General features: G+C 43.9%; 1 protein-coding gene across 1 annotated transcript; it reads left to right on the forward strand.

The window, feature by feature from the left end:
* Positions 1–2,595: 2,595 nt before the first annotated feature.
* On the forward strand, positions 2,596–11,650 carry LOC141124057 (E3 ubiquitin/ISG15 ligase TRIM25-like). The gene is given in 2 exon segments (XM_073612140.1): positions 2,596–4,374; positions 4,377–11,650. Coding segments are annotated over 2 exon segments (1,845 nt in total). The 5' UTR covers positions 2,596–2,618; the 3' UTR covers positions 4,466–11,650.
* The last annotated feature ends 1,767 nt before the right edge of the window (positions 11,651–13,417 follow it).

The raw sequence follows: 13,417 nt of genomic DNA on the forward strand, positions 1-13,417 counted from the left end.
GGAGAAAGGAGGTAGGAAGGATGGAGGGGGGAGGGGAGAGGAGAATGAAGGAATGAGAGAGTGGGAGGTGGGAGGAGGAAGGAGGGATAAGGGTGGAGGAAGAAGGAGAGAGAAGAGAGGGGGAGGAGGAAGGAGGAGGAAGGAGGGAGAGGGGAGGAGGAAGGTGGGAGAAAGAAGGAGGAAGGCGAAGTAGGAAGGAGGGATAAGGGAGAGGGGAGGAGGAAGAAGGGAAAAGGGAGGGGAGGGAGGAGAATGGAGGGGAGAAGGAAGGAGAGAGGGAGGAGGAAGAATGGAGAAGGGGGAGGAAGGAGGGAGGGGAGGAGGAAGAAGGGAGAAAGAAGGAGGAAGGATGGAGGGGAGGGGCGAGGAGAGCGAAGGGATGAGAGAGTGGGAGGAGGGAGGAGGAAGAAGGAGAGAGAAGGGAGAGGGGAGGAGGAAGGAGGGAGGAGGAGGAAGGAGGGGGAAGGGGAGAGGGAGGAGGAAGGAGGGAGAAGGGAGGGAGAAGGGAGTAGGGAGAGGGGAGGAGGAAGGTGGGAAAAGGAGGAAGGGGAAGGGGAAGGGGAAGTAGGAAGAAGGGAAAAGGGAGGAGGAAGAAGGGAAAAGGGAGGGAGCAGGGATAAGGGAGAGGGGAGGAGGAAGAAGGGAGGGGGAGGAGGAAGGAGGAAGAAGGGAAGAGGAAGGAGGGAGAAGGGAGGGGGAGGTGGAAGGAGGGAGAAGGGAGGAGGGAGGAGGAAGGGGGGAGAAGGGAGGAGGAAGGAGGTAGAGGGGAAGAAGAAGAAGGTAGAATGGAGGGGGAGGTGGGAGGAAGAAGGGAAGAGGAAGGACGGAGAAGGGAGGGAGGAGGAGGGAGGGGGAGGAGGGGAAGGGAGAAGGGAGGGTGAGGGAGGGGGAGGGAAGGAGGGAGGGGGAGGGGGAGGAGGGAGGGGAGTAGGAAGGAGGGAGAAGAGGGGAAGGAGGAGGAAGGAGGAGGAAGAAGGGAGGGAGAGGAGGTAGAAAGAAGGGAGGGGAGGGAGAGGAAGTAGGAAGGAGCTATAATGGAGATGGGCGGGAGGAGGATGGAGGGGAGTAGGAAGGAGGGAGAAGAGAGGGGGGAGGAGGGGGAGGGAGAAGAGAGGGGGAGGAGGAAGGAGGGAGGAGGAAGGAGGAAGAAGGGAAGAGGAAGGAGGGAGAAGGGAGGGGGAGGTGGAAGGAGGGAGAAGGGAGGTGGGAGGAAGAAGGGAAGAGGAAGGACGGAGAAGGGAGGGAGGAGGAGTAGGAAGGAGGGAGAAGAGAGGGGGGAGGAGGGAGAAGGGAGGGAGGAGGAGTGAGCGGGAGGGAGGAGGGAGGGGGAGGAAGGGAAAGGAGAAGGGAGGAGGAGGAGGAGGGAGAAGAGAGGGGGAGGAGGGGAGGAGGAGGAGGGGGAGAAGGGAGGGGGAGGAAGTAGGAAGGAGCTATAATGGAGATGGGAGGGAGGAGGATGGAGGGGAGTAAGAAGGAGGGAGAAGAGAGGGGGGAGGATGGGGAAGGGAGGAGGGGAGGAAGGGAGGAGGGGGAGGGAGAAGGGAGGGGGAGGAGCTATGCTCTGTGATGTCTCGGTAATGAGTAGAGAACTGACATCAATCAAGCAGATGACAGGAAAGTGGGAGGATCCAGACTCCCATTGTTAGTATGACGCTACAGGAAAGATTGTAGCCCCTCCCACAGATATTTATCTTGATTTTATCACAATTGGGCACTTCTGAGAGGGCTGGAAGGATTTTTAGAAATCAGCAGCTCACATAGAATAGAGGTAAGCAAATAAAAAGAAACCCATACTTCTCACACAAACACATATGAATTACACGGGTTCTGAGGCTAATTTAATGCAGATAAGGCACCAAGTGATTGTGATTACCACCTTAATCAGCCACAGAACCCCTGTAATTCATACGTGGTCAGGTTTATAGGGATGAAGTGACAACTCCACTGACAGGGGCCGATTGTCACACCACTCAATCACCCAACCACAATCACAGCTCCATGTCCTCATCAGCATGTCCTGTGACTTTCAGCACATTCTCTCTATGACTAAAGATATGTGGACCTGGTTGGAGGAGATGGGGCAGACAACCGAGGAGGAAGACATCTATTGGTCAGGATCTCCAAACCAGGACTGAAGATCTGTTGATTGAGTTGAAGTCATCTGCTGCAATCCCTGATTGAGGTGTGAAATGTTTTACACTCGTATTATCTGAGAGTGATAGTGAAGAGGGAAATGAGGAAGATATAGACGTCCCCTGGAAAGCTGCCAGTCCCTCGGAACCTGCCTGGGTCACCTTGTGGGTAATCCGGCTCTATCCATATGACTTGTGTTATTGCAGCCAAATACATCAACTTTGTGTTCCTTTGTCTGTGAAATGTTCTAATGATATGAAGGAGAATTCCTGACACAACGTTCCCTCATCTTATTACATGTCCTTTATGTTCCCCAGATAGGGAGATTATTGTCAGGAATCCTCCCATGTATTATCTGTGTTCCTCTGTATAAGGAATCCTATGACTACGTGTCTCAGTCTCAGCCCCTCCCTGTGTAGGAGTGTACAGAACTGGTTAATGAGTGTCAAAGACTTTCACTGTCATTCTCTCTTTTGCTCTCAGCAATGGCGTCTGCTGATCTGAGGAAGGAGCTGGAATGTTCCGTCTGTCTGGACTTTTATACAGATCCTGTAACCCTGAAATGTGGACACAACTTCTGCCGGGACTGTATTGGTCGTGTGTTGGATACACAGGAGGGGTCTGGAGGTTATTCCTGTCCTGAATGTAAACAAAGCTTTCAGAAACGTCCCGTCCTTCAGAGGAATCTGAAACCACGTAACATAGTGGAGAATTTCCAGTCCACCCATCCAGATCAGGAGGAGTCCGGGGTCTTCTGTACTTACTGTATTCACACTCCTGTACCTGCTGTGAAATCCTCTCTGATGTGTGAAGCTTCTCTGTGTGACAATCACCTGAGAGTCCACAGCAAGTCACCAGAACACGTCTTATGTGACCCCACCACTCCCCTGGAGAACAGGAAATGCTCCGTCCATAAGAAGATCCTGGAGTATTACTGTACTGAGGACTCCACCTGTATCTGTATGTCCTGCAGGCTGGATGGAGAACATCGGGGACACCAGGTGGAGACTCTGGATGAAGCCTCTGAGATGAAGAAGAAGAAACTGAGGAATGTTCTGCAGAAACTGATGACAGAGAGAGAGGAGATGGAGAAAAGAGTCCAGAGTCTGCAGGAACACAGGAGGAAAGTACAAGGAGAAGCAGATGATGAAACAGAGAGAGTCACTGTCCTGTTCAGAGACCTCAGGAGACGTCTGGAAGACCTGGAGAAGAGAGTCCTGAGGGAAATCACCGGGCAGGCAGAGCGGATCTCCGGGATAATCAATGATCTGGTCCAGGATCTGGAAATAAAGCAGGAGGAGCTGTCCAGGAAGATGAGGGACATTGAGGAGTTGTGTAACATGATGGATCCACTGACTGTCCTACAGGAATCAGACACAGGTGACTTGTGTGATACTGAGGATGGAGATGATGAGGACAGAGAGAGACATGATAAACTCCTCCATGATGGAGGGGATCTGGATGTGGGGGGGATCTCACACACATTATACACAGGTTTATCTGATATCATGTCTGGGGTAAATGTAGAGAAATGTCCAGGCAGACATGTCTATCCACAATCTACTACAAAGGGCAAAGGTCACATCAATGCTGAACCATCCAGGCCACGCCCCCAACACTCCCCAACCATACAACCATCCAGGAAACGCCTCAATTCCTCCCCCACCATACAACACTCACACCTCCAGGCTGGGGGACCAAATATTGGGGCTGTACAGCAAACATCTGGGGTGTCGGGGGTTACAGACATATTACTGGATGTGAGGACAGCTGGTAATTATCTACATATATCAGATGACAGGAAAACTGCGTCCTGGTCATCATCACATCAGAATCGCCCAGAAACACCAGAGAGGTTTGAGGATTGTCAGGTGATGAGCAGTCAGAGGTTCTCCTCAGGGAGACATTACTGGGAAGTGGATGTCAGGGGGGCAAAATACTGGATAGTTGGGATGTGTTACCCCAGTATAGACAGGAGAGGAGATCAGTCAGTGATTGGATATAATAAGAAGTCCTGGTGTTTGGAGGGGATGGGTGGTCAGTACTCAGTGAGACATGACTGTAATAAGACCCCATTACCCGGCGATGTCTCCAGTGGAAGAGTCAGGATAGATCTGGATTATGAGGCCGGGTGGATCTCCTTTTATGATCTGTGTGACCCGATCCGACATCTCCACACCTTCACCACCACCTTCACTGAGCCCCTCCATGCTGGGGTATATGTAGGATTAGCGGGAGGTTATATACAAATATGTGGGGGGAATCAGAAGTGAGATTTGCCCAGAGACATCACAAGGTGGATTATCTGATTGGTGGAATACTCATCCAATAGGAGGAAGCAGAGGACAGGAAACATGAGTGATTTATTTATAAAGCTGCAGGTTCCGGGGCCGTCATCTTCATCCTAAACCTCACTTCACTACCTAGTGTGTCACTGACCAGGAACAAGCATGCAGGAGGTCAGATTGTTCAGCCTTCACTGGCTGCATGCTTGTTCTGGGTCAGTGACACACTACATAGTCAGTCATAGCCAGGATCAGGATGACGGCCCTGGGGTCTCCACCATCACTGTCTATCTATAGAAGAAAGGGGTATTTTATCAGCTTTAGATGGAGTGGGGGAGGATTAGAACCTCTTTTAGGTTATTACTGTGATCCAGGGCTCCATTAGAGATCTTCCCTCACTTCCTGTCTCAATGACAACACCAGACAGGAAGTGAGGGGAACTCTCAACAACAACACAGACAGATATAGAAATCCTTTTCTGTAGTAGAGTAGGGGGAGGATTAGAAACCCTGTCAGGTCTTTATTTCTGTCTGTGTTCCTGTTGTAGATTTTCCTTCATTTCCTGCCTGATAAAACGTTGTCACCAGGATAGGAAGTGAGGGGAAATCTCTCTAATGGAGCCCCAGGAAGCAGTAAAAACCCGACAGGGGTTCTAATCCTCCCCCACTCCATCCAAATCTAGAACAATAGGATTTGTCTAGACACACACTTTAATATCCACAATGAAAATTCCTACATTTCTGTCCTCACAGGTTCCTTTACATGACCAATCCATGGATCTGTGATTGCTCCTCCCCCTCACTGTGATTGGCTGTGATGATTGTCACTATGAATACAGCCAGTGCTAGTCTTGTTCCTATTGGTTATGATGTAGAGGGGGCGGGGATTGTGGACAGGTGACGGGGGTATACAGTCTCAGGAAGTAGAAATCCTCGGCTCTGTATATTGGAATATTGATCAATGATTGGATATAGATAGAATGATGGGAGGGATTGAACGATGACTACAATCACCATCAACCCCTTCAGTCCCAGCACCTCTATGATCCTTATGGAGCCGAGCATGTGTAATCTGATCCTTTTCCTCCTCCTCAATATTTCCATGTGTAATCTGATCCTTCCCCTCCTTATCCTCAATAATTCCATGTGTAATCTGATCCTCATACCCAATATTTCCATGTGTAATCTGATCTTCATCCCCAATATTTCTATGTCTAATATGATCCTCAACCCTATCCCCAATATTTCTAGTAATCTTATCCTCATTCCCATCCCCAATATTTCCAGTAATCTGATGCTCATCCCCATCCCCAATATTTCCATGTGTAATCTGATCCTCTTCAAAATATTTCCATGTGTGATCTGATCCTCTACCTTATCCCCAATATTTCCATGTGTAATCTGATCCTCTACCTTATCCCCAATATTTCCATGTGTAATCTGATCCTCATTCCTAATATTTCCATATGTAATCTGATCCTTCCCCTCCTTATCATCAATATTTCCATGTGTAATCTGATCCACATGCCCAATATTTCCATGTGTAATCTGATCCTTTTCCCCCTCCCCAATATTTCCATGTGTAATCTGATCCTTCCCCTCCTTATCCTCAATAATTCCATGTGTAATCTGATCCTCATCCCCAATATTTTCATGTGTAATCTGATCCTCATCCCCAAAATTTCCATGCGTAATCTGATCATTTCCATCCCCAACATTTCCATGTGTAATTTGATCCTTATCCCCATCCCCAATATTTCCATGTGTGATCTGATCCACATCCCTATCACCAATATTTCCATAGGTAATCTGATCCTCATCCCCAATATTTCCATATGTAATCCGAACCTAATCCCCAATAGTTCCATGTGTAATCTGATCCTCATCCCCAATATTTCCATATGTAATCCAAACCTCATCCCCAATATTTCCATGTGTATTCTGATCCTCATCCACTTCCCTAATATTTCAATGTGCAATACAATCCTCATACCTAATATTTCCAAATGTTAACTGATCCTCATTCCTATCTCAATAATTCCATGTGTAATCCAATCCGCATCCCCAACATTTCCATGGGTAATCGGATCCTCATCTCCATCTCCAATATTTCCATATATAATCTGATCCTCAACCCCAATATTTCTATGTGTAATCTGATTCTCATTCCCATCGCAATATTTCCATGTGTAATCCAATTCTCATTCCCATACCAATATTTCCATATATAATCTGATCCTTATCTCCAGCCCCAATATTTCCATGTGTAATCTGATCCTCAAACCTATCCCCAATATTTTCATGTGTAATCTGATCCTCATCCCTATCCCCAATATTTCCATGTGTAATCTGACCCTCATCCCCAATATTTCCACGTGTAATCTGATCCTCACCCCCAATATTTCCATGTGTGATCTGATCCTCATCCCCAATATTTCCATGTGTAATCTGATCCTCATTGCAATTCCCCGAGATTTCCATGTGTAATCTGATCCTCATCCCCAATATTTCCATGTGTAATCTGATCCTCATCCCCAATATTTCCATGTGCAATCTGATCCTCATCCCCAATATTTTCATATGTAATCCGAACCTCATCCCCAATATTTCCATGTGTATTCTGTTCCACATCCCTAATATTTCAATGTGCAATACAATCCTCATACCTAATATTTCAAAATGTTAACTGATCCTCATTCCTATCTCAATATTTCCATGTGTAATCTGACCCTCATCCCCAATATTTCCATGTGTAATCTGATTTTGATCCTCATCCCCAATATTTCCATGTGTGATCAGATCCTCATCCCCAATATTTCCATGTGCAATCTGATCCTCATCCCCAATATTTCCATGTGTAATCTGATCCTCATTGCAATTCCCCAATATTTCCATGAGTAATCTGAACCTCATCACCAATATTTCCATGTGCAATCTGATCCTCATCCCCAATATTTCCATATGTAATCAGAACCTCATCCCCAATATTTCCATGTGTACTCTGATCCACATCCCTAATATTTCAATGTGCAATACAGTCCTCATACCTAATATTTCCAAATGTTAACTGATCCTCATTCCTATCTCAATATTTCCATGTGTAATGCGATCTCCATCCCCAACATTTCCATGGGTAATCGGATCCTCATCTCCATCCCCAATATTTCCATATATAATCTGATCCTCAATCCCAATATTTCCATGTGTAATCCGATTCTCATTCCTATACCAATATTTCCATGTGTAATCTCATCCTTATCTCCAGCCCCAATATTTCCATGTGTAATCTGATCCTTATCTCCAGCCCCAATATTTCCATGTGTAATCTGATCCTCAACCCTGTACTCAATATGTCCATGGGTAATCTGATCCTCATCCCTATCCCCAATATTTCCATGTGTAATCTGATCCTCATCCCAATATTTCCATGTGTAATCTGAACCTCATCACCAATATTTCCATGTGTAATCTGATCCTCATCCCCAATATTTCCATGTGTGATCTGATCCTCATTGCAATTCCCCAATATTTCCATGTGTGATCAGACCCCATCCCCAATATTTCCATGTGTGATCAGATCCTCATCCCCAATATTTCCATGTGTAATCTGATCGTCATCCCCAATATTTCCATGTGTAATCTGATCCTCATCCATGTGTAATCTGATCGTCATCCCCAATATTTCCATGTGTAATCTGATCCTCATCCCCTATATTTCCATGTGCGATCTGATCCTCATCCCATTCCCCTATATTTTCATGTGTAATCAGATCCTCATCCCATTCCCCAGTATTTCCATGTGTAATCTGATCCTCATCCCAATATTTCCATGTGTATTCTGATCCTCATCCCCAATATTTCCATGTGTGATCAGACCCCATCCTCAATATTTCCATGTGTGATCTGATCCTCATCCCCAATATTTCCATGTGTAATCTGATCCTCATCCCCAATATTTCCTTGTGTAATCTGATCCTCATCCCCTATATTTCCATGTGTAATCCGATTCTCATTCCCATCCCAATATTTCAATGTGTAATCTGATTCTCATTCCCATACCAATATTTCCATGTAAAATCTGATCCTTATCTCCAGCCCCAATATTTCCATGTGTAATCTGATCCTCAACCCTATACCCAATATGTCCATGGGTAATCTGATCCTCATCCCTATCCCCAATATTTCCATGTGTAATCTGATCCTCATCCCAATATTTCCATGTGTAATCTGACCCTCATCCCCAATATTTCCTTGTGTAATCTGATCCTCATCCCCAATATTTCCATGTGTAATCTGATCCACATCCCAATATTTCCATGTGTATTCTGATCCTCATCCCCAATATTTCCATGTGTGATCAGATCCTCATCCCCAATATTTCCATGTGTAATCTGATCGTCATCCCCAATATTTCCATGTGTAATCTGATCCTCATCCCCTATATTTCCATGTGCGATCTGATCCTCATCCCATTCCCCTATATTTTCATGTGTAATCAGATCCACATCCCATTCCCCAGTATTTCCATGTGTAATCTGATCCTCATCCCAATATTTCCATGTGTATTCTGATCCTCATCCCCAATATTTCCATGTGTGATCAGACCCCATCCCCAATATTTCCATGTGTGATCTGATCCTCATCCCCAATATTTCCATGTGTAATCTGATCCTCATCCCCAATATTTCCATGTGTAATCTGATCCTCATCCCCTATATTTCCATGTGCGATCTGATCCTCATCCCATTCCCCGATATTTCCATGTGTAATCAGATCCTCATCCCATTCCCCAGTATTTCCATGTGTAATCTGATCCTCATCCCAATATTTCCATGTGTATTCTGATCATCATCTCCAATATTTTTCCATGTGTGATCAGACCCCATCCCCAATATTTCCATGTGTGATCTGATCCTCATCCCCAATATTTCCATGTGTAATCTGATCCTCATCCCCTATATTTCCATGTGTAATCTGATCCTCATCCCATTCCCCGATATTTCCATGTGTAATCTGATCCTCATCCCATTCCCCAGTATTTCCATGTGTAATCTGACCCTCATCCCCAATATTTCCATGTGATTTCTGATCCTCAACCCCAATATTTCCATGTGTGATCTGATCCACATCCCCAATATTTCCATGTGTAATCTGATCCTCATTCCCAATATTTCCATGTGTAATCTGATCCTCATCCCGTTCCCCGATATTTCCATGTGTAATCTGATCCTCATCCCATTCCCCAGTATTTTCATGTGTAATCTGATCCTCATCCCAATATTTCCATGTGTAATCTGATCCTCATCCCAATATTTCCATGTGTGATCTGATCCTCATCCCCAATATTTCCATGTGTAATCTGATCCTCATCCCCTATATTTCCATGTGCGATCTGATCCTCATCCCATTCCCCGATATTTCCATGTGTAATCTGATCCTCATCCCATTCCCCAATATTTCCATGTGTAATCTGATCCTCATCCCAATATTTCCATGTGTAAACTGACCCTCATCCCCAATATTTCCATGTGTAATCTGATCCTCATCCCCAATATTTCCATGTGTGATCTGATCCTCTTCTCCAATATTTTCATGTGTGATCAGATCCTCATTACCAATATTTCCATGAGTAATCTGATCCTCATCCCCAATATTTCCATGTGTAAACTGATCCTCATCCCCAATATTTCCATATGTAATCTGATCCTCATCCCCAATATTTCCATGTGTAATCTGATCCTCATCCCCAATATTTACATGTGTGATGTGATCCTCATCTCCAATATTTTCATGTGTGATCAGATCCTCATCCCCAATATTTCCATGTGTAATCTGATCCTCATCCAAAATATTTCCATGTGTAATCTGATCCTCATCCCCTATATTTCCATGTGCGATCTGATCCTCATCCCCAATATTTCCATATGTAATCCGAACCTCATCCCCAATATTTCCATGTGTATTCTGATTCACATCCCTAATATTTCAATGTGCAATACAATCCTCATACCTAATATTTCCAAATGTTAACTGATCCTCATTCCTATCTCAATATTTCCATGTGTAATTTGACCCTCATCCCCAATATTTCCATGGGTAATCTGATCCTCATCCCCAATATTTCCATGTGTAATCTGATCCTCATCCCCAATATTTCCATGTGTGATCAGACCCTCATCCCCAATATTTTCATGTGTAATCTGATCCTCATCCCCAATATTTCCATGTGTAATCTGATCCTCATCCCCTATATTTCAATATGTAATCCGAACCTCATCCCCAATATTTCCATGTGTATTCTGATCCATATTCCTAATATTTTAATGTGCAATACAATCCTCATACCTAATATTTCCAAATGTTAACTGATCCTCATTCCTATCTCAATATTTCCATGTGTAATGCGATCCCCATCCCCAACATTTCCATGGGTAATCGCATCCTCATCTCCATCCCCAATATTTCCATATATAATCTGATACTCATCCCCAATATTTCCATGTGTAATCTGATCCTCATCCAAAATATTTCCATGTGTAATCTGATCCTCATCCCCTATATTTCCATGTGCGATCTGATCCTCATCCCCAATATTTCCATATGTAATCCGAACCTCATCCCCAATATTTCCATGTGTATTCTGATTCACATCCCTAATATTTCAATGTGCAATACAATCCTCATACCTAATATTTCCAAATGTTAACTGATCCTCATTCCTATCTCAATATTTCCATGTGTAATTTGACCCTCATCCCCAATATTTCCATGGGTAATCTGATCCTCATCCCCAATATTTCCATGTGTAATCTGATCCTCATCCCCAATATTTCCATGTGTGATCAGACCCTCATCCCCAATATTTTCATGTGTAATCTGATCCTCATCCCCAATATTTCCATGTGTAATCTGATCCTCATCCCCTATATTTCAATATGTAATCCGAACCTCATCCCCAATATTTCCATGTGTATTCTGATCCATATTCCTAATATTTTAATGTGCAATACAATCCTCATACCTAATATTTCCAAATGTTAACTGATCCTCATTCCTATCTCAATATTTCCATGTGTAATGCGATCCCCATCCCCAACATTTCCATGGGTAATCGCATCCTCATCTCCATCCCCAATATTTCCATATATAATCTGATCCTCAACCCCAATATTTCCATGTGTAATGTGATTCTCATTCCCATACCAATATTTCCATGTGTAATCTGATCCTTATCTCCAGCCCCAATATTTACATGTGTAATCTGATCCTCAACCCCAATATTTCCATGTGTAATCTGATCCTCAACCCCAATATTTCCATGTGTAATCCAATTCTCATTCCCAAGCCAATATTTCCATATGTAATCTGATTCTCATTCCCATACCAATTTTTCCATGTATAATCTGATTCTTATCTCCAGCCCCAATATTTCCATGTGTAATCTGATCCTCAACCCTATCCCCAATATTCTCATGTGTAATCTGATCCTCATCCCTAATCCCAATATTTCCATGTGTAATCTGACCCTCATCCCCAATATTTCCATGTGTGATCTGATCCTCATCCCAATATTTCCACGTGTAATCTGACCCTCATCCCCAATATTTCCATTTGTAATCTGATCCTCATCCCCAATATTTCCATGTGTAATCTGACCCTCATCCCCAATATTTCCATGTGAAATCTGACCCTCATCCCCAATATTTCCATTTGTAATCTGATCCTCATCCCCAATATTTCCATATATAATCTGATCCTCATCCCCAATATTTCCATGTGTAATCTGATACTCATCCCCAATATTTCCATGTGTGATCTGATCCTCATCTCCAATATTTTCATGTGTGATCAGATCCTCATCCCCAATATTTCCATGTGTAATCTGATCCTCATCCCCAATATTTCCATGTGTAATCTGATCCTCATCCCCAATATTTCCACGTGTAATCTGATCCTCATCCCCAATATTTCCATGTGTGATATGATCCTCATCCCCATCCCCAATACTTCTATGTGTTATTGATGAAAATCTGAAGAACAGTTTAATAAAAACCTGGTCATTTTACAAAGAAAAGTTTATTGGGAAGAGAAGGCAGCAAAAAGGACTGTGCAGTCCCTTCATCCAGAACACAGATTGTCAGGAAGGGTGGAGGAGGGGTGTGTAGTGATATCGAGCAAAATCAGGCGCATGAAAGAACGGTATTATTACTAACAAATAGAACACACTTATATCACACCTATACCAAACATATAATATACACATTGTATACGTCACCCTACAGCATTTACAGGAAACACCCCTCATTCCTGAGCCCCTAATGGTTAGAGGGTAAGAGGAGGCAGAGCTCTGCAGTACTGTGCAAGACCAGAAAGGTTGGTGCAGTTCCACATTTCACCTCTAGTTGTTCCATATTCTTCACACCAGTGACTGTACAATGAATTGTACACACAGAGTATAGAGCAATGTACACACAGAGTATATAGCAATGTACACACAGAACATAGAGCAATGTACACACAGAACATAGAGCAATGTACACACAGAACATAGAGCCATGTACACACAGAACATAGAGCAATGTACACACAGAACATAGAGCAATGTACACACAGAACATAGAGCAATGTACACACAGAGTATAGAGCAATGTACACACAGAACATAGAGCAATGTACACACAGAACATAGAGCAATGTACACACAGAGTATAAAGCAATGTACACACAGAACATAGAGCAATGTACACACAGAACATAGAGCAATGTACACACAGAACATAGAGCCATGTACACACAGAACATAGAGCAATGTACACACAGAACATAGGAGCAATGTACACACAGAACATAGAGCAATGTACACACAGAGTATAGAACAATGTACACACAGAACATAGAGCAATGTACACACAGAACATAGAGCAATGTACACACAGAACATAGAGCAATGTACACACAGAGTATAGAGCAATGTACACACAGAGTATAGAGCAATGTACA

Source organism: Aquarana catesbeiana, linkage group LG01 (genome assembly GCF_042186555.1).
Source record: "Aquarana catesbeiana isolate 2022-GZ linkage group LG01, ASM4218655v1, whole genome shotgun sequence".
Lineage (NCBI taxonomy): Eukaryota > Metazoa > Chordata > Amphibia > Anura > Ranidae > Aquarana > Aquarana catesbeiana.